Source organism: Mobula birostris, chromosome 2, assembly GCF_030028105.1.
Source record: "Mobula birostris isolate sMobBir1 chromosome 2, sMobBir1.hap1, whole genome shotgun sequence".
Lineage (NCBI taxonomy): Eukaryota > Metazoa > Chordata > Chondrichthyes > Myliobatiformes > Myliobatidae > Mobula > Mobula birostris.
This window is the reverse complement of record NC_092371.1, coordinates 111,788,346-111,810,402: the sequence shown is the minus strand read 5'-3', so window position 1 is coordinate 111,810,402 and position 22,057 is coordinate 111,788,346. Positions and strand designations below refer to the sequence as shown.

Sequence of the window (22,057 nt, the reverse complement as noted above, 5' to 3'; positions counted from 1 at the left end):
AGGAGGCTAGGGAATAAATTGCGGAGGCCCTTGTGGAAATATCTCCTTTGTTATTAGCCACTGGTAAAGCTCCAGCAGACTGAAGAGTGACTAATGATGTTCCATTGTTCAAGAAAGGTAGCAAGGAGAGGCCAGTAAACTCGACTTCAATTGTAGGGAAATTACTGAAAGAAACTTTGAGGAACAAGGTCTACCATCACCTGCATAGTCAAGGTCTAATCATGAATAGCCAACATGGATTTGTGTGTGGAAGGTCACATCTGACAAATCTTTTGGAGTTTTTCCAAAGAGGTAATTAAAGGGACAGATGAGGGTACTGTAGGGTAGTGGATGTTGTCTACAGGGACATTAATAAGGCCTTTGATAAAGAATAGATGAAGGGTAGGGTATTGGATGAGGTCTACAGAGACTTTAATATGGCCTTTGATAAGGACCCACACGGCAGGCTAATCTGGAGGCTTAGGTCACCTGGCATTCATGGAGAGATAGCAAGGTAGATTCAAAATTGCTTCATAATTGGAAGCAGAGGGTGATGGTTGAAGGTAAATTCTCTGACTGGTGATCTGGGACTATCGAGGAGTTCCAGGGATTAGAATATCTGTTATTCTTTATGAAGATGATTTGGATATGAATGTACATGGTATGATTAGCAAGTCTGTTGATGATACTAAATTAGTGAGACTTGTTGATAGTGAAACAGGTTACAGTGAATTACAAAGAGATCTTCATCTATCAGGGAACCGGGCTGAGGAATAGCAAATGGATAATTGGCTCAGTGTTAGGAGCAGAGGGTGATGGTCAAGGGTTGTTTCTCAGACTAGAGGCTCGTATCAAGTGATAAACCACAGGTCAATGCTGGGACCTTCTTTTTGTAATTTATACAAATAGTTTGATGTGAATACACAAGGAATGGCAAAGGTAAGACTTGTATAGAGAACGGTAGGGCCCTGGAAAGTGTTGTGGAACAGGGACTTAGTAGTGCAAGCATTACATGTAGAGAGGATGGTGAAAAAGGCTTTTGGCATGCTGGCCTTCATCAGTAAGGGCACTGAGTACGAGTTGGGAAGTTATGTTGCAGTAATATGAAGTCAGCGAGGCTGAACTTCAAGTACTGTGTACAATTTTGGTCTCTCTGTTATAGGAAAGATGTTATTAAATTGGAAAGAGTGAAAAAACATTTACTCGGACATTGCCTAGACACCTGAGTCACATGGAGAGATTGTGTAGACTTGGACTTCATTTCCTGGAACGTAGCAGACTGAGGGGTGATCTGATAGAGACGAACAAGATCACAAGGAACAGAAAGAGGGTGAAAGCACATTTGGTCTTTGGTGGAGTTGGGAAAGGGTTGTTAAAGACAAGAGGGCATAGATTTAAGATCAGTGACAAGATATTTAAAAAGGGACATTCAGGGCAGCTTCTTCATATTTGGAATGAACTGTCAGAAATAGTGGTTAAGTCATTCGTAAGGCCAGTGATGTTGTGGGGATGGAACTGGACTCTCTCACGGTGGTGTCTGAAAAGAGGATGCTGTCTAAGTTGCATGCCATCTTGGTCAACGTCTCCCATCCACTACATAATGTACTGGGTGGGCACAGGAGTGCATTCAGCCAGAGACTCATTCTTCCGAGATGCAGCACAGAGCGTCATAGGAAGTCATTCCTGCCTGTGGCCATCAAACTTTACAACTCCTCCCTTGGAGGTCAGACACCTTGAGCCGATAGGCTGGTCCTGGACATTTCATAATTTACTGGCATAATTTACATATTACTATTTAACTATTTATTACTATTTTCTATTACTATTCTATTACTATTTATTATTTCTATGACTATTACTATTTACTAATAGTAATATTACTATTACTATTTCTATTACTATTTATTATTTATGGTGCAACTGTAACGAAAACCAATTTCCCCCGGGATCAATAAAGTATGACTATGGCAAGCATATTAGTAAGAGTTAAAAGCCATCTAGGTAAGAACATGGCTAGGAGAGGATAGAGGGCCAGGGATAAAATGTGGTACATTGGACTATGTTGCTAGGCAACACATTCAGCACAGACATGTTGGACTGAAGGCCCCATTTCCCTGCAAAACTTCTATGACTCTGGAGGAAGTCTAAAACTAGAAATTAAATTAAAACATTGTTGGACAGATACATGGATTGGAAAGTTTTAGAACAGAGACTCACAATGGGGGCGGTTACATATCCGTTAGGGGAAATAGAAGTCGCTGAGGGGTATTCAAGATTTTTTTTGGGGGGGGGGCAGGTTCTGTAAGTAGCACCTTAACTTGAGGCACAGGACCAACAGACCATTAGTAGAGCAGGCACTTTCAAAATAAAAAAAAAGGGGATGAGGCACTGGAATACAGGAAGAACCAAGGCTCTGCAAGTGGTGAGCACTCGTCATCACAACGCACCTGAAACTTGGCAATCTCATCCAATCCTACCAACCAAACAGACATTATTGCGGATACATAAATTAGCAGCCAGGGTGCCCAACAGTTCCTCTTGACTCACAGCACAGAACAAGTTCATGCAACAGTTGGTAAGTCAAGTACACCCCCTCAACTTTCTCTACAGATCTACAGAAAACAGGTTATGCAATGATACAGCGCTGGCAGGAACCAAACGGTGAAATAGAGCCAATCAGTGAATCTGCCAACCCCAAGGATTCCGCAAGGTGTTCAAAGTGACCTTGGCTTCATATGTGTGGTCAAGTACCACCTTTGGTGATTACGGGACCTTATGTGATTGGTCAATCATGCTAACTGGAATACTGTAAAGGTAGCTTGCCAAACACCAGCTCTATCTGACTAACATTCAGATTCCAATCTGAATCCTTGTCATTGTAATTTTTGCTGCTGTGATTGTCTTTATCTTTGCCTCACCGTTCCGTTGTGCGCTGCGACCATCGTTTCATCCATGTCAACTCGCTACAATTAGACATTCCCAGATTGTGTTAATCTTTTATTTTAATTGAGCCCCATTAATGATGGATAATTGTAATAATGCCAATAGAAACTGAAACTACAGAAAGTGTGTCAATACAATGTTTTTTACCTTAGAGTATTGTTTAAGTATATCCTCGTCAGATCAACAACACCCCATGTGTTTTATTTGTAATACTGTACTGTCTAATGAAGGCATGAAACCATCGAGATTGCAAGAACACTTCCGTAAAAGACATCCTGAAAAGGCTACTTTCTGTATTACTCAGTTCCAGAAGATGAAAGAAGCATTTGGAAAGTGTTGTACACTCAAGTCATTTGCCAAAAAAGCTAAAAACGACCTTGATATTGATCTCATTGCTTCTTATAACATTTCCAAAATGATAGTAAAGTGTGGAAAATCTCATACAATTGGTGATAATGCCTGCTGTATCGGAAGATCTCACCACTGTTCCCAAAATGGATACCAGTATTTTAAAATCAATTCCTCTGAGCAATAACATTGGAGCTCACCGCACTGACGAAATGAGTGAAAATATTGAGTATCAACTATGCACAGAGCTACAAAATCAGAATTTGGGATACAACTGGATGAGTCAACTGTTCGAGAGAATGAGACATTACTAGTATGATTTATCAAAAATGGACAGTTTATGAAGAAATTCTCTTTTGTAAAAAGTTAAAAACAAATATCAAAAGAGAATCAATCTACAACAAACTTAAAAGGTATATTGACGATAAAAATATTCCAATTAGGAACATGATTTCTTGTGCAACAGATGGAGCACCATGGGTTGCCATGCTGGTTTAGTGGCATTTATGAAAAAGAAATTCCAAGTCTGTTTGTAATCCATTGTGTAATTTATTGTCAACATCTCACAGCCAAAAACCTCAGCCAGCAGCTTTCTTCAAAATGACTTGTAATATCTGCTATCAACAAAATGAAAGCTCATCAATTAAATAACAGAATATTTCACCAGTTATGCCAAGATAACAATGAAGAGCTTGAACGCTTGCTTCTTCACACTGACGTGCGTTGGCTGTCAAAAGGCTGCTGCTTAAAACATTTCTTTTATCCTTTTGACACTGTGGTTGAATTTTTGCTCGAAGTCGCCAAGAGCTTGGGAAACAAGATTGAACTTCTATATGGAGATGTGGCAAACCTAGCCGATCTGTATGACAAAATGAACATTCTAAACATGAAACTGCAGGGTGAGAATTTCAATTTAATCCAGGCAGAAAGTGCAGTGTCCTCTTTTACCAGTAAATTGGAAATATATTTAAATTATTTATTTTTATTTATTACAAACAAAAAAACAAAAAAAAACACATCCACAAAAGCCACAACCATAACAAAATCAAATTAAATATTGAGCAGCAAAAGGGAAAAGGATATAAAGGCAGGAGTAGACATACACAGCAGAGGTGCATCGCACCAAAAAACTTCAGTCCTCACCACGTGAGAAAGTCCAATTCAGGGCCCCATATCCTTTCAAAGATGTCCCCTCTGTCCTCATTACATAGTCTCAGTCTCTCCAAATGTAAAGTATCTGCCAGTTCTCTCAGCTACAGATCATACGTAGGCAGAGAGTCCATTTTCCACATTTGCTGGATTAACTTCTTAGCAATCACCATTCCAAATAATACAGCCATTTTTTCATACATATTGGCTGAAGATAGGGAGCTTGTTGCTCCAAGGATGGCTATGAGCAGGTCTGGTTCCCACCGCTTCCCAAAAGCCTCAGAGAAACAGTGAAAAATACTTTTCCAGTATGCATAAAGCTTACAACATGACCAGAATGAATGTGACAAGTTACTGTTCACAGATTTACATCTATTACAAACTGGTAAAACATCACTGTGCAACTTTTCTTTGGAATAATGGAGTCATCCCAGACCTCCCCTATCAGTTCTATACCCAATTCATCCAGCCATGCAGGTTTAAAACCTGCATTATTCACCCGAGCTCCATTATGTAGAATCTGATAAAAATAGGATACTGCACTATGAGTAAGAGGATCAAATTTATTTATTGCCTCCAGGGACTCGTGTTTGTCTAAAACTTTGAAGTTAGGTATATATTTCTTAACATAATCTCGAATTTGTAAATATCTAAAAAAACTAGGGATATTGTAAACTGCTTGTAACTGTGCAAATGAGGCAAAGTTTCCATTAATATATAGGGACTGGCAGCTGTTGGTGGACCTCGAAGGGCAGCTGAAGTTCCCCAACCATATCGCAGCCACCACCCTGCGACCAGACATTGTCCTAGTGTCTGAGTCTACTAAGCAAGTGGTGCTGCTGGAGCTGACAGTCCCATGGGAAGATAGCTTGGAAGAGGCCTTTGAAAGGAAGCTCTCCAAGTACGCAGGACTGGTCAGCAAGTGTCAGCAGGCTGGATGGACAGCGAGGTGTCTCCCAGTGGAAGTTGGTTGTAAGGGATTCGTAGCCCATTCTTTAGTTAGAGCCTTCAGCATTTTGGGCATCGAGGGAGAGAGGAAGAGGAGAGCCATCCGCAGTACCACCGATGCGGCAGAGAGGGCCTCAAGATGGCTGTGGCTCAAAAGAGGGGAGCCATGGAGTCATAAGTAGCTAGCCATCTGGACACAAGCTGGGGTCTGATCAGCCCCGGCTGGGTCACCTGGAGGAGGTTGTATGATGTTGAAAGACCTGAAACACCCGATGATTCCAGGAACATCACTGAAGATGTGTCCAGAAGCATCAGTAGATGTATGTACACAACAGTAGGTCACCTACACTACAGATGCCTCTCTGTTTCCAGGTAGGAAAAACAGTATCATTTAGGCCAGGCAAAAGGGAATGATTGTCACAAATCGAAGTGTCAATATAAGTTTTTGGGGCCTTAACGTGTAGTTGAATCTGCTTCCAAATTCTTATAGTGCTGCCAACCACGATGCTGTTTCTAAAATGTGACTTATTAATTGCAGTGGGGCTATTAAGGAGAGCTGGTAAGGAAGTCTTCTTACAAAGCACTCGCTCTATGAGTAACCATGCTGGGCATGAGTCTGAGGTAGAGGGTGGCCTTTTTTGCCCACCATGCAAGAATGGATAGGTGGGCAGCCCAGTAATACATTTTAACGTTCAGTAGGGCAAAACCACCTGCTTCCTTGGGCTTTGACAAGTGTATTTTAGTAATTCTAATGGCTTTATAATTCCAAATGAAGGGTATAATAATTGAATCCAATTGCTTAAAATATGACAGAGGAATAAAACATGGAATTGACTGGAAGAGATGAAGAAATTGTGGCAGTACAACCATCTTGATTGCGTTAACCCTCCCCACCAATGAAATTGGAAGGGTTTTCCAAAAGTCAATATTGTGCTTACCCTGCTCAACTTTGTTTCGTCAATTCACTTGCAAAAGGTTATCTGGGTTTTTTGTAATAGTCACACCAAGATAGGAAAAATTATGATAAGTTATTTTAAAAGGAATGGACTGTAAATATGCTGTGTTAACCTCTGCAGTGACTGGCATTAGTTCACTCTTATCCCAATTAGTAGAGAAACCTGAGAAACTACCAAAATTATTAATTAGAGTCAGAAGGGCGGGTATTGATGTTTGTGGGCTGGAGATATATAAAAAGACATCGTCAGCGTATAATGAAAGGTGAAGTTTATGTCCATGCATATCAATGGGAGATATCAAAGGGTCTTGTCTGATGCTAACAGCCAGTGGCTCAATGATAACTGCAAACAAAAACGGAGAAAGGGGGCAGACTTAACGAGTCTCACGATGAATTGCAAAAGGGGGGGAAATATTCTGATTAGTGATATAGAAGCAGATGGGTGTGAATAAATTATCTCAATCCATTAAATGAAAGATGGTCCAAATCCAAATTTCTTAAGTGCAAGCATCATATATGGCCATTCCACTTGGTCAAACGCATGTTGCGCTTCTAATGAAATGACTACAGCCTCTTCTGCATGTTTTGTTTATAAAATATTGAAAAGACATCACAAATTAAAATACATATGTCTACCTGGCATAAAGCCAGTTTGGTCTGGATGAATAATAGAACAAATGCACCCTTTTAACCTATTGGCCAAGACTTTCCCAAGAACTTTGGTTTCAATAGGCAGATGTGAAATGAGGCAAAATACTGAAACCACCTCGGGATCACGGCCTGGTTTTGGAATCAAAGAAACATTAGCTTTACATGAAGTGGGTGGCAATCTGGAAGCTATCCTAGAGTGATTCAACATTCATAAGAACATTGGGAGAAGAATGTTCTCAGCTTCCCTGCACGGAAAGTATGGCACTCTCTTTCACAGATGGTGATTTGTAAGACTCTTGTTTACACTTGAAGTCACTGAAAAAGGATTTTCAAAAATGATTCAAGATTTGAACAATCTGAAAATTGCAGACTGGGTAATAAACCCATTTCCTTCCAAGACAGAAGAACATGAAGAGAGCTTACAAGCCGAAATTTTTGAAATTCAGAATGAAGTAGTAGTAAAAATGTTTTTCGAAAATATTGGCTTTTGTGGATGTGGCTACACTGTCAAATGGATAAGAGCCAAACTGCTCTTCATTGCATTTCCATCCTCCTACCTTGTTGAAAGAGGCTTCAATGCAGTGAACTATATACTCACAGAAAACAGAAACCGCATTGACATTGTCATGTATGGGAACTTGAGGCTTTCGCTGTCACAACTTAAACTGAATATTTCACCTCTGGCTAAAAACCATCAAACTCAAGGATCACATTGATATTGAAGCCGCTGTACAGCACCCAGATACTGTCACAAGTCCTGGTTATGCAACCACAGACACCAGGCAGACAATCTCTGAAGAGTATTGATAATGGCTGGTGTCACACATCTTGTAAAGACACCATCCAGAAGTAGGCAATGGCAAACCACTTCTGGAGAACAGTCATGCTCATGAGATCATGATAGCCCACGTCATATAACACAGCACATAATGATGATGAGTATTAATAATGTCTTACCCTCAAGTAGTTGTGAATAGTTGTGACAGAATAGAAATGGCACACCAGCCACTGCAGATAGATAATTACATCTTCTTGTGTCACACATCTACTGGGATTCCCTGTTTCTGTTAAAAGGCATTCACGGGCTATTGAAAGCCTCTGAGCCCTTTGAACAGCATCATCATATTCTTTCATAATATGAGAAATTTGTTTCTGAAAAATGCAAATAGAAAGTTAATTAAGATAAGAGCCTTCAAAATGACAGCTGCCCAATCCAAGGAAGGCTGATTTGGCTCTAATCCAGTTAATATATAGCTGGAATTACAAACAGGAAGCGTACATGTTATTAAATACTGTCCATGATTTACATACAGGCTCAGTGCTCAGATTTCCACATTACCAACAGAAAATCACAAGTTGTTGTACTGACAACAAAGTTTCATGCATTGATTTCCAGCCTGTGGACTCTCAACAACTTACTGTAGAGTTCCATAGCTCGCAAAAAGATATCTGTGTTCACTATTCAACATTAACCAAGCCAGTCCCAAAGAACCTGATGGGTAAGTACATCTGGGATAACCTTGAACTGGCTTCAACCAAGCTTCAGTATAAATTTGTACAATGTGAACAGAACAAAGCTGAGCTCCATCCAATCTCAGAAAAATGTTACGAACTGCCCTTAAATATAATGTCCATCACAGCTTAAGGCAGCAAGAAGATTTTCTGTAGTGATTATATGCACTACATGTTATTAAAGAGCTAAGGTTTTAACTTAAGCCTTACCTTGTAAAGGGGGTAAAGTTGCTCAACACGCTTTGTATGCTGACAAAACCTTTTCCATCGGAGCATGTGCAGATACTTGCACTGAACTAGCTGGTGAGTCCGATCTGTAAAAAACTGTAGCAGAAAAATAAAGACACCGGCAAATCAGTGGGATTAGCTTGACAACTTTTACCAAACAAAAATCTGTGAGGCAAGAATGAACCAACCTTAAAATGAAACCAAAAATGCCAAAGATATACAACAGATAAAACAGCAAGTGTGGGAAGAGAAACTGTCTGGCCAATTGAGTATTTAGAGTATTTTTGTTTTGATTTCTCATTTCAATTATCTACAATCCACTTTTATTTCCCAACCAACTATTTCATGAGATGGATCAAGACTTCACTAACAAGTAGTTCTGACTACATCAGAAGAATTAACATTTAGATTAAATAATTCCATTTCATTATCTTGTCACTTTGTTGATAAAACAACCATTGACATTTTTACCAGAAGATGTCTCCACAATCACCTTACAGGAGAAGTTGCCCTTATGGAGCTCGACAGCACAGAAATGGGCTCTTTGGCCAATCAAGTCCATGCTGAAGATAACATCCAACTTCCGTAGTCAATAATTTGATTTATGATGGTCAACGTTGCAAAAGCTCTCTTTTATGCCTCTATCCACCTGTGGCACCACTCTCAAGGAATTATGGATCTGTATTCCCAGATCATTTTGTTCTACCGCACTCCTCTGTGCCTTACAGTTCACTGTGTAAGTCATACCATGGTCAGTCCTCCCAAATTGCAACACCTCAGACTTGACTGTATTAAATTCCATCTGCCATTTTCAGCCCATTTTCCCAAATGGTCCAGATCCTCTTGCAAGCTTTGATAGTCTTCCTTGATGTCTACTACACACCCAGACCCAGTGTCATTCATAAATCTGGAGATCCAGTTTACCGCATTATCATTCAGATTATTGATATAGATGACAAACAACAATCGATCTACCACTGATGCCTGATGTATACCACTAGTCACAGGCCTACAGTCAGAGAGACAGCCATCTACTACAACTCTCTGGCTTCTCCCAAGAAGTCATTGTTGAATCTAATTTACTACTTCATCCTGAATGCTAAGTAATTTAACCTTCTGACCCAGCCTTCCATGCAAGACATAGTCAAAGGCATTGCTACTGTTCATATAGACATTGTCTGCTGACTTTCCTTCATCAACTTTCCTGGTAACCTCCTCAAAAAGTTCCATAATATTGATTAGACATAAACTACCATTCACAAAGCCATATTGACTATCCCAAATCAAGCCACATTTATCCAAATACTTATATATCCTATGTCCTAGAATAGCTTCCAATAATTTAACTACTAATGGTGTCAGGCTCACTACTCTATAATTTCCCAGCTTATTCATAGAAACTTTCTTGAACAACAGAACAACGTTAGTTATCCTCCAATCCTCTGGCACCTCACCCATGAAGGATGTTTTAAATACATCGGCCACAGCCCCTGTAATTTCTGCATTGGCCTCACATAATGTCCAAGGAGACACCTTGTCAGGCCCTGGGACTTATCCACTTTGTTTTGCCTCAAGACAACAAGCATCTCCTCTTTGGTAACCAGATATGGTCAATGACCTCACTACGGCTTTGCTTTAGTTCTATAGACTCTATGTCTGTCTCCTGAGTAAAACCAGGTGCCAAAAATCCTTTTAAGATCTCCCCCATTTCTTCTGGCCCCCTGCACTGATGAGCACGCTGATCTTCCAGGGTTAACATGGGAAAGGGTTAATGTATGAGGAGCGTTTGATGGCCATGGGCAGCTAGGGATTAAATTAAAATGCGATATCCGACTAGCTTGCATTTAAACCCAAATCATCATCTGCCACACCAAATACAGCTACAAGCGGCCAAGGTCTCATTGTCACCCCCAAAACCTCACTGATAACTTTAAAAACCAATGCCCAATAGTCATCAAGCCGAGGGCATGACCAAAATGCATGTACTAAACCAGCCGGAGAGAAGGAACACCTGTCACAGCCAGCATCTGTCCCAGGGTATATGTCTGCAAGTCTGGCTTTACTTAAATGTGTCCTGTGTAAAACTTTAAATTGTATGAGCCCCAGTCTAGTACACGATGATGAGAAATGAACCCTATTCAATACTTTTGCCCAATATTCCTCCGTCAGATCCATACCGAGGTCATCCTCCCACCTACCCTTAGTTTTGTTTAGATTAGATATTGCATTTACATCGCTATTGGCCCGGAGGAGAAATTTGCTGGTTTGGAAATCTGCCACTCCCCCAACTGCTGCTGCTTGGTTAGGAGATGTAATGTTTTTTCTGAAATTAGAAAAGATTAAATTCACTTTGAGGGGGTCTGTGAAAAAGTTCTATTCGAAATGGGGACCTTTCTTATCATATTTTGGGAGTCTTAAGGAATTACCTACTAGTTGAGGGCATTTGATTGTACTTGGGAAGTTGCCTCCCATTTAACACGCTTATAATTTACCTCACAGGGTGGTTGATGAATTGTAAATATGAGTGTACTTTGGATCATCTGACATGTTGCAGATGTGTGTGAGCCATCTTCTTGAAGTAGTGTGGGGGTATGGTTGTGAAATGTCCGTACTTGTATTTGTGAATTGTTGTGTTGTAAATATATTAGCTGCCATGATATGTTCGGGGAGGGCGGGTGGGGGGAGGTTTGTTTTTGGGGTACGATACTAAAGCAAAATGGAGGAAAATATAATCTATTATATATTCTGTATTGTGTCATTCCTTCAATAAAAACAAATATTAAAAAAAAATTAAAATGCAGAACCAGAAAGGTACTGTAATAATCTCTGGATTGTTACCTGAGCCACATGTAAATTGGCCCAGGGTTAATAAGGTTAGGGAGCTAATTGCACAGCTCAAAGATTGGTGTGGGAGAAGTGGGTCTGAATTTGTGGCACCAGTACTCAGGAAGGAAGGAGCTGCTCTGATGGGACACGCTCCACCTGAACTATTGCACTGAAGCAGTGTGCAGAGGCCTGGGATGGAGGATTTCAGATGGAGGTGCTCTAAAAAGTTTAGTTGGGATGTATAAAACAAATAGTAAGGGTCCTGACACCGATCTCTGCGGTACATCACCAGTCATAGGCTTCTAACCACAACAGAACTCTCCACTTGTGAGGGTTGGAAAACTTTATGTTACCTGGTGGAGGAGAAGAGGCAAGCTGTTGGCTGTGTACTCTGGTCTCAGGCAACTCTCCAGCTCTCTCTGCATAACATCTGCTTGGATTACAAGTTGTTTTGCATCAGCCACCTACCAAATAAAGCAGCAAAAAAAAATGAGAACCACCACTATTTTAGAAAATAGTTCAGGACTTCCAATGGATATTGAGATTCCTCATCTCCTACAACTTATTTCTTTGCAGCACACCCTTAACCTGCATTACCAGCCCTAGTTTTCTGAATTTCATGATCAAAAAAAGATATATCTACACAATAAGATGTTTGTAGTGGTGCACACTTCTTTTCTACACCACTTGACTCCCTATTTCTGACAACCTTCCCCACCTCTCTCCTATACTGGATTATTATTTTTGCATCTATTACGGCTTTTGCCAATATAAACTTGTCACTCTTGTGATTACATGATTTGATCATCTTCTCTCTGCCAATCATTCAAACCCCTTTTGAATTCATGTCAGGTGACAATATTTTTCTAGTTTGTATAATTTAAAATATCCATAAATAGGTTAATTAGAAGACTTAGAACAACAGCTTTAAATATCTCTTTTTTTCATTTTTTGTGTGATTCAGATCCTAAGTATATCTGCATGGAACAATGGAATACTGATGTGATAGAATCTACCAATCCACGGATGTTAATCATGACAGCTGCTTTGCAATATATTGAACACAACAATCAATTTGGGGACTAATATTGTATCGAAAACTCTCTGATATTTGAAAATTCCAAGTCCTTACATGTCTTCATTTATATTTAGAATAGTATTTATAATTATACATAAAATTATGTATTTATTTAGACCATAACACATAGGAATAGAATTAGGCCCTTCACCCCAAATTCTGTTCTGCCATTCGCTCATAGCCGATTCATTTTCCGGTCTCAATCCCATTCTCCTCCCTTCTCCCCGGAACCTTTGATGGCCTTACTAATCAAGAAACTATTAATCTCTGCTTTAAATGTACCCAATGACTTCTCCTTCACAGTTATCTGTCACAACAAGTTCCACACACTCTGGCTAAAGAAATTCCTCCAATGCCAGCACATACTTCCTTAGATAAGGGGGCCAAAACTGCTCACAATACTTAAAATGTGGTCTGACCAATGCCTTATAAAGCCTCAGTATTGCATACTTGCTTTTATGGTCTAGTCCTCACAAGCTCAATGCTAACATTACCAGACATCCCACCCTGCAAAAACTCATTTCAGGGAGGTAGCACCATCAATTTGCAGGAGACTTCCGGGAGAGGTGGGATGTCTGCAATAGAGTAGCTCCTTAGCAGCTAACCAGCTAGTTTAAAGACATCTGTTAAACTTACCTCAACATGTCTTTTACAGTCTTAACCCACCATGGGCAACAGAAAATTCACTGTTGCAAACAGTGTAGCGAGTAACACGGTCATTATTTTTGACCCCTATTAGACAGGGGTATACTTTAGTGTAGTCTGGGGTGATGTACGTTTTACATTTTTTTGGAACACTCTGCCATGGCGCGCTCTCGGTCTCTCACGCTCTCGCTTGCTTTCTTTCACTTGCTCTCAAAAAAATTGATTTCCGTGATATTGTATATAATTTGCAGGCATCACTAAGCCACTATTCATATGCGGGAGACTCCCGGAACTTCCGGGAGAGGTGGTATGTCTGCATTACACAGAATAGTACAGCATAGGAACAGGCCCTTTGGCCTATAATGTTGTGCCAAAGCAGTTAAAAAGTAAATCAAAAACCCCCAAAAACAAATCCCTCCTACCTACACAGTGCCCATATCTCTCCATCTTCCTCACATTCATGTACCTATCTAAACATCTCTTAAAATACTCTAATGTATTTGTCTCTTCCACACATACCAGGCAGTGCATTCCAGGCATCCACCACTCTGAGAGTTAAAAACTTACCTCTCACATCCCTTTTGAACCAACCCCGTCTCACCTTCAATGCATGCCCTCTGGTATTAGACATTTCAACACTGGGAAACAGATACTCCCTGCCTACTCTATCTAGGCCTCTCATAATCTTATAAAAACTCTATCAGATCTCCCCTCAGCTTCTGCCACTCCGGAGAAAACAACCCAAGTTTGTCCAGCCTCTCATGATAGCACATGCCCTCCAAGCCAGGCAGCATCCTGGTAAACCTCTTTTGTGCCCTCTCCAAAGCCTCAACACCCTTCCATTGGTAGGGCGACAAGAATGTATGCTATACTCCAGGTGTGGCCTAACCAGAATTCTCTAAATCTGCAACATAACCTCTTGACTTTTGAACTCAATGCCTCAACTAATAAAAGCAAAGATTCCATAAGCCTTCTCAGTCACCCTAGTCATTGCATTTGCCTTCCTTACAACTGACTCAACCTGCATGTTAACCATTCAGAAACCCTGTACATGGATTCCCAAGTCCCTTTGAACCTACGATTTCTGATTTGCCCCCCCATTTAGAAAATAGACACCTTTATTTCTTCTACCAAAATACATGGCCATGCATTTCCTTACTCTGCATTGTCTGCTAATTCTTTACCTTTTCCCTTAATCTCAACTCCTTCTGCAGACTCCCTGCTTCCTCAACACTAACTGCCCCTCTACCTATCTTTGTATCATCCACAAACTTGGCCACAAAGCATTAAATTTCATCATCCAGATCATTATCATATCACGTGAAAAGTAGTGGACCAAACACTTCCCAAAAGACAGTAGGTGCAGGAGTAGGCTATTCAGCCCTTCGAGCCAGCACCACCATTCAATGTGATCATGGCTGATCATCCACAATCAGTGCCCCGTTCCTGCCTTCTCCCCATATCCCTTGACTCCGCTATCTTTAAGAACTCTATCTAACTCTTGAAAGCATCCAGAGAATTGGCCTCCACTGCCCTCTGAGGCAGAGCATTCCACAGATCCGCAACTCTGTGAGAAAAAGTTTTTCCCCAACTCCATTCTAAGTGGCCTACCCCTTATTCTTAAACTGTGGCCTCTGGTTCTGGACTCACCCATCAGCGGGAACATGCTTCCTGTCTCCAGCGTGTCCAATCTCTTAATAATCTTATATGTTTCAATAAGATCCCCTCTCAGCCTTCTAAATTCCAGAGTATACAAGCCTAGTCGCTCCAATCTTTCGACATATGATAGTCCTGCCATCCCGGGAATTAATCTTGTGAACCTACGCTGCACTCCCTCAATAGCAAGAATGTCCTTCCTCAGATTTGGAGACCAAAACTGCACACAATACTCCAGGTGTGGTCTCACCAGGGCCCTGTACAACTGCAGAAGGACTTCTTTGCTCCTATACTCAACTCCCCTTGTTATGACTCAACTCCCCCTCCGGAACACCAGTAGTCACCGGCAGTCAACCAAACAAGTCCCCTTTATTCCCACCCTTTGCCTTCTGCCAGTCAGCCAATCCTGTAGTACCATGTGCTCTTATCTTGTGAAGCAGCCTCATGTGCTCATGTCAAAGGCCTTCTGAAAATCCAAGTAAACAACATCCACTGGCTCTCCTTTGTCTATCCTGCCTGTTATTTCCTCAAAGACTTCCAACAGATTTGTCAGGCAACATTTCCCATTAAGCAAACCCTGCTCACTTTGGCCTTTTTTATCACGTGCCTCTCTGGAACCTCACCTTATCAACCACTGAATTCAGGCTAAATGGCCTATAATTTCCTGTCTTTTGGCTCTCTCCCTTTTTAAAGAGTGGAGTGACGTTTGCAATTTTCTGGTCCTCCAGAAATGTGCAATCCTTTCTTCCTTTTTGTTTTGCTTGTAGTAGTTAAGCCCAGGCACAAATGCTTATTCAATCAATTATTTTGTGTTTTATATTTGTAATTAATTTAGATGACTTTATAGAGACCTGTTTTCACTTCGACATGAAAGTTTTTCTGTTGATCAGTGTCCAAAAAAAGCCAAATTTTGTGATTCAAGGTTGAAAGACAATAAAACATGAAAACTTCCAAAGGGGGATGAATACTTTTTATAAGCACTGTATCAAGCTGTGTTTCCCACATTATTGCATCCTGCATGTGGGGAAGTGCCTGCCTTCTACCTCACCTAGCTCCCTGATCTTGGACACAAACAACTTATTTAGTGAGAAACTATTCGCATAGAGCCACATTCCACCACTCTTTGGCACTCTGTTCATTCCCCACGACGTAGTTCCATCTGCCTCTGATATTCCTTATTTTCCTCACTTGTTTTTGAACCAGTAAACATTGTCCCCAAAACTAACTCTTTTCCTATAACTATGATGCATCTCCACATAGCTGCACAGCTAGAAAAAAAAATCATCATTGCCACTGACTCCTGGGGATCCTCAGCCTGTCTCCATTCAAGATGGAGGACAAACATCTGAGATGGTATTGAGAATCTTGAATCCATCATGAGCAAATAGAAGCTGCAGAAGATTACACCACACATAAAGTACCCCATCAGGTCCCTCCTGCTGCATCTGTGGAAAAACATGTAACTGTACACTGGCCTCACCCGTCACCTGAGAACCCATAAAACTACAGAGTAGGGGTTCCTAGCCTAAGGTCCACAGACCTCTTGATTAATGGTAAGGGTCCATGGTATAAAAGGTTGGTAACATATGCTGTAGAAGCTTCATACTCAGGAATTAGCACACCCTACTTGTGCTAAAATGTCTACCTTCTGCTACAACCATCTTCCTCCACTTGTCAGCCCACTCTGCTTCTCTTACTGATAGATTACTGACTTTGTCAGTTATTAATACACAAAATAACATTTCAATAATATTCCTCTATAATGAATAAGCAGATTGAATATTTTCCTGATTATTAACTTCCCATTATCATTAAGTAGGTTTTCATTGGAACCTCTAATTCTTCAGTAGGGTTTTTAGACCAATTCCTTCCATGGCACCAGGCCAAGTTCGAGTAGAATAGAAGAAACATATCTAACACACCTCCAAGAGGACTTCAACCTTGCCGTGGTTTGGAGGCTTGCATGCCTCAATGACCCAGAGACAGGAGCCAGGGCTTTATGCTTTGGCTCTTGGTAGGGTCACCCATGCCAAACTGGTCAAAGGATAGAGGCCAGACTAAGATCCATCGGTCCTCCAGGTTTGGGGGGGGGGCGCGGTGGTGTCCAGCTCAGGGTTAACAACCCTGACTGGTAAAACAAAATTATTATGCAAACAGCAATGTAGAATCCTTCTACATCTGAGTGCGATGGTATTCCTGAGTCTCCGCTCGGGACTTGCATGACTGACAGTAGTGAAAACTGAGAGGAAGCTATTGACACGATGAAGGAAGCCAGAGATGGAAGATCTTCATTACTGCGCCAAATGCTAGCAGCATAACAGGCAGTAAGTAAATAGGTACATCGAACACAATTGAGAGAACGTCAATAATTTTACCGGATAGAAAACTGAGAAGTTGGTTCCGAAAATCACGATGAAGAGCCATTCTTTGTTTTGGAGAAGACAACAGTGGGCAAGAGTGAGTAGAAGGGCAAAGACTAAACACCTTGAAAATAGCCACTGGAGGTAGCAGACCCTGGGCCCTCCATCAACATAAGGCTGCTTGCTGCCCACTTCTTCCACAAAACCAAAACCCAGTGAGGCCCAGTATTGCCATGTGCTACTCTCAGACTAAGTTCACAATTTCTGATATTTTACCTGCAATCCTTTCTTTAGGAGCAATTCTCGTTCCTTTCTGAAATAGGAAACATCCCTCGGTATGCTAACAGAACTGAAAAATAAATCAACTGTAAATACATAAAAATGTCAACCTGAAAGTAAGTAGAATATTCTGCTGTGCAACACAAAGTATGCTGCAAAGTTTAATGTTAATGTTGTTATATTTTATTTGTATTTATTTGCAAAATAAACATTTATTATTTCCTTTGAATTTCCACAGTGTTAGCTTATTATAGTCAAGGAATCTGTTCATTTCTAATATTTTTATAATCATTGCCATGAAAGCTCTGAATATGAAACCAGTTGTAATTGTTCAGATTCCAGAAGAACAAAATAATATTTAGATTACTGCAGCTTTAACTAGCTTATGCAGAGAAATATTCTGTACTTTAATCGTAACAGTTTTCCCCTAAAGTCAGAAAGACATTTTAGAGTAAGAAACTCTATCAGGCTTGGCAAGGAAGTGAAGTTAGGCTCATTTGGATTTAAATCAAAGTGATTTTGCTCTAATGACATGCAATCATTTTGCCAGAATTATGTTTAACCTCAACACCAAATTAATATTATGCTGGACTACTGGTTGAAAGTTTGAATTATTCCACAGTAATGTTTTCTTTTGATCTATTCCTCAGCATGTCAATGCCAAGGTAGTCACTAGTTGCTCATCTCTGATAACCCTTGAGAAGATGGTGATGAGCCACCTTGCCAAACTACTGCATCCCTTCCAGTGAAGGTATTTCCTTCTGGCAGCTCTGGGATTTAGATTCTGTGATGAACAAATGGAGTTGTATTTACATATTAATATGGAGTGTCATTTGGAAGGGAACTGCTAAGTGTTGAAGATTTTTTGTAATAACATTTACAAGTTTTAGAGATCTGTGAGGTAATAAACTATGCTTTTATATTGTTACACCAAAGAACCACCCTATATACTGCCATATCATAGGGAAAAGCATTCATACACTATAGCAACTCTCTTTCACAACTTCAACAACATGCTGGGTAGGGTTTTTAAATGATGCTAAGATTTACAACCTGTTTTATTATACTTTTTCCTATATATAATAAAGATCAGTTTTTATTTGTCACATGCACCTCGAAACATCAGAATATAAAGGGAAATGCACCACTTGTATCATCATTTACGACATGCTGGGGCAGCCCACGTGCTTCCAGTGCCAACGTAGCATGCCCGCAACTAACCCTAACCCTCATGTCTTTTTGGAGTATGAGGGGAAACCACAGCACCCAGAGGAAACACATTCAGTCACGGAGAAAATGTACAAATTCAGTTGGAATTTTACCCCAACCTTTCAATCCCAGGCATTGTAAAGCTTTATGCTAACTATTATGCCTGTGCCACCTGCTATGTACATCTAAATTTAACATTAAAACACTGTCAACGGACCGATGTGTATTATTAGTAAATATTACCTGAATGGTCGAGTTGGTGTTCCTTGTAATATTCCACTTTCCTCAATCTCCAGCTTCAGTTCTGCCAGATCTGTTGCCAGCTTATTCTCCAAGATCTGTATCTTTGGACTATCAGAAACTTTATATGTTTCTCCCATCGTTGACAGCTATTTATCAGGGAAACTAAATCAGATTTCAAATGTATTTCCATTCAGAGAATAACATATTTGTTTTAATTACTCATCTTAGTTCCAATTACAACAGTCATCATTCATGTACTTGGCTGGAAGTAATTTCTACTCAGCAAGAACACAATATTTAAATGTGGCATGACAATTCAGCATTAGCATTACAATAAATTGACTTTGAATTCTGATTTGATTTTGGGCCTATTTTTAAATTCTATTTACATATAGAAATACTATTTCAGGATGTATTTTGTATACATTTCTCTGACATAAAATTGGACCTTTGAACCTTTGAACATAGAACATAGCACATTACAGACCCTACAGTACATTACAGGCCCTACAGTTCACAATGTTGTGCCAACATGTAACCTACACTAGAAACTGCCTAGAATTTCTATACTGCATAGCCCTCCATTTTTCTAAGCTCCATGTACCTAACTAAGGGTCTCTTAAAAGACCCCACTGTACAGCCTCCATCACCATCGCTCACAGTGCATTCCACGCACCCACCACTCTGTGCAAAAAACTTACCTCTGACATCCCCTTTGTATCTGCTTCCAAACACCTTAAAACTATGCCCCCTTGTGTTAGCCATTTCAGCCTTGCACAATCAATGCCTCTTGTCATTTTATACAACTTTGTCAGGTCACCTCTCATCCTCTGTTGTTCCAAGAAGAAAAGGCCAAGTTCACTCAGTCTATTCTCATAAGGCATGCTCTCCAATCCAGGCAACATCCTTGCAAATCTCCTCTACACTCTCTCTATAGTATCCACATCCTTCCTGCAGTGAGGTGACCAGAACTGATCACAGTACTCCAAGTGGTGTCTGACCAAGGTCTTATATAGCTGTAACATCACCTCATGGCTCTTGAACTCATTCCCACAGTTGATGAATGCCAACACAACATACACCTTCTTAACAACACTGTCAACCTGCACAGTAGCTTTGAGTGTTGTATGGACATGGACCCAAGATCTCATTGATACTCCACACTACCAAGAATCTTGCCATTGATATTATATTCTGTCTTCAAATTTGACCTACCGAAATGAACCATTTCACACTTATCTGGGTTGAACTCCATCTGCCATTTCTCAGCCCAGTTCTGCCTCCTATTGATGTCGCACTGTAACCTCTGACAACCCTCCAGACTATCCACAACACCTCCAACTTTTATGTCATCAGCAAACTTACTAACCCACCCTTCTACTTCCTCATCCAGGTCATTTATAAAAGTCACAAAGAGGAGATGTCCCAGAACAGATCCCTGTGGAACACCACTGGTCACCGTCCTCCATGCAGAGAACGAACCATATGAACCTATCTTTAGATAGGGAAACAGTTTATGCCAACAGACATACTGAGCTGAAAAGTGATAAAGAACACTCTGGCAATGGCCACTTCTAATCATCTCCACTTCGATGATAAGAGCATTCCCAGACCTTCTTTAAAAATTTATTCTGCAAATGTCACCAAGTTAAAAATCACTGAACTAACAATTCAAGAGCATAAGATGAGAGAACAGCATGGACAGCAGTATTAAACAATGTAACACAGCAATGTCTTCTCAAAGATTCAAAGCACATTTATTATCAAAGAATGTATACATTCAAGAACCATTAGAAGTGGGCAATACATGATGCCTGCCTATATCATTACCAACAATGCCCATGTCTGCTGAATGCATCATAAAAACCCAATTCTACTATCTTCAGAGACCTAATAGTCCCAAGACCCAGCATTATTTAGTTACAGACTTGTTGCAATAACATGCACTGCACCCAGTCATTTATTGTGAATTTTCATTTGCACTTCATTCAAATTGCTCTTACTCTTGCTGCATCTGTATACTCTGCCCACTAGTCTAGCTTGTTCTTTTATTTTTTACTGTTGAGAAACAGCACAGAATTGGCCCTTCGAACCACGCTGCCCAGCAACCCCCGACTTAACCCTAGCCTAATCACGGGACAATTTACAGTGACCTACCAACCAGTACCTCTTTGGACCGTGGGAAGAAACCAGAGCACCCGGTGGAAACCCGCGCGGTCACGGGGTGGGGGGGAGAGAACGTCCAAACTCCTTACAGGTAGTGGAGTGAGTTGAACCAGGGATGCCTGTACTGTAAAGCATTGTGCTCACCAGTACACTAGCTGTTCTGATAAAGGGTCATTAACCTGTGACACTAACTGTTAGTTCCCCCCTCTCTCTCTCTCTGATGTCTTTCCATCAGCTGAACTTTCACACTTTTATATTTTTTTTACTTATTGACCTGACATCTGGCCCACAAGTCGCTGCTCCTGAGAACACAACTCTCCAAGGATTCGGCAGAAAGCGCCACTTTGCACTGTATTTATGCATCCCTGACCCTGGAGTTAGATTGAAACCCTTTAACCAGGCTTAGATATTAAATTCTTCCACCTACAGCGCGTTTCCATGTGGCCATGCTCAAAACACTACTCAGAAATGCACAAATCGATAACCAGCAAGGTCGCAATGTCCATTAAAAAGCTGGAGATTTTTTTAAAGGGCTCTTTGCTTCAATTGTTGCGCAAGGCATTTCCACGTTAAAATCACTGCATTCAAATGGCCAGGCATTCGTGAGTTAATTTTGCTTGGAAACTCCGCTTGCTATTTTACCTGTAACGATGTCAAACCCTCCCAATGAAACTAACAGTCGCCAATTAACATTAAAAGCCCTTTGTTGAATAGCAACGCGGGCTCGCGTTCTGAATGAGGAATAATTTGCAAAACGGCATTTTAATTTGTATTGCTCTTATTAGAAAATACCTAAAAGTATTTTAAAACATTTCCGCACCTGTACAAACGTCGAGTCGCCCTGGCATAAAATTTCGATCAACAAACCTAAGTAGGGTGTTA

The 22,057-nt window shown here is 40.6% G+C and overlaps 1 protein-coding gene across 8 annotated transcripts in view; it reads right to left on the bottom strand.

Moving 5' to 3' along the window:
• Positions 1-22,057, bottom strand: part of LOC140189907 (uncharacterized) — a 209,854-nt gene extending 187,797 nt beyond the window's left edge. For 5 of the 8 annotated variants that reach the window (XM_072246282.1, XM_072246253.1, XM_072246301.1 and 2 more), the window contains exons 1-6: positions 21,450-21,511; positions 19,010-19,155; positions 17,555-17,627; positions 11,893-12,003; positions 8,696-8,809; positions 7,931-8,125 (exon numbers count right to left, since the gene is read on the bottom strand). In XM_072246282.1, coding sequence (XP_072102383.1) covers positions 7,931-8,125; positions 8,696-8,809; positions 11,893-12,003; positions 17,555-17,627; positions 19,010-19,146 — 630 coding nt within the window. In that variant the 5' untranslated portion in view covers positions 19,147-19,155; positions 21,450-21,511. Of the gene's footprint in view, positions 1-7,930; positions 8,126-8,695; positions 8,810-11,892; positions 12,004-17,554; positions 17,628-19,009; positions 19,172-21,176; positions 21,245-21,449; positions 21,512-21,995 lie in introns of those variants that run through there. The other 3 variants (XM_072246261.1, XM_072246273.1, XM_072246267.1) reach the window with 3 other exon arrangements.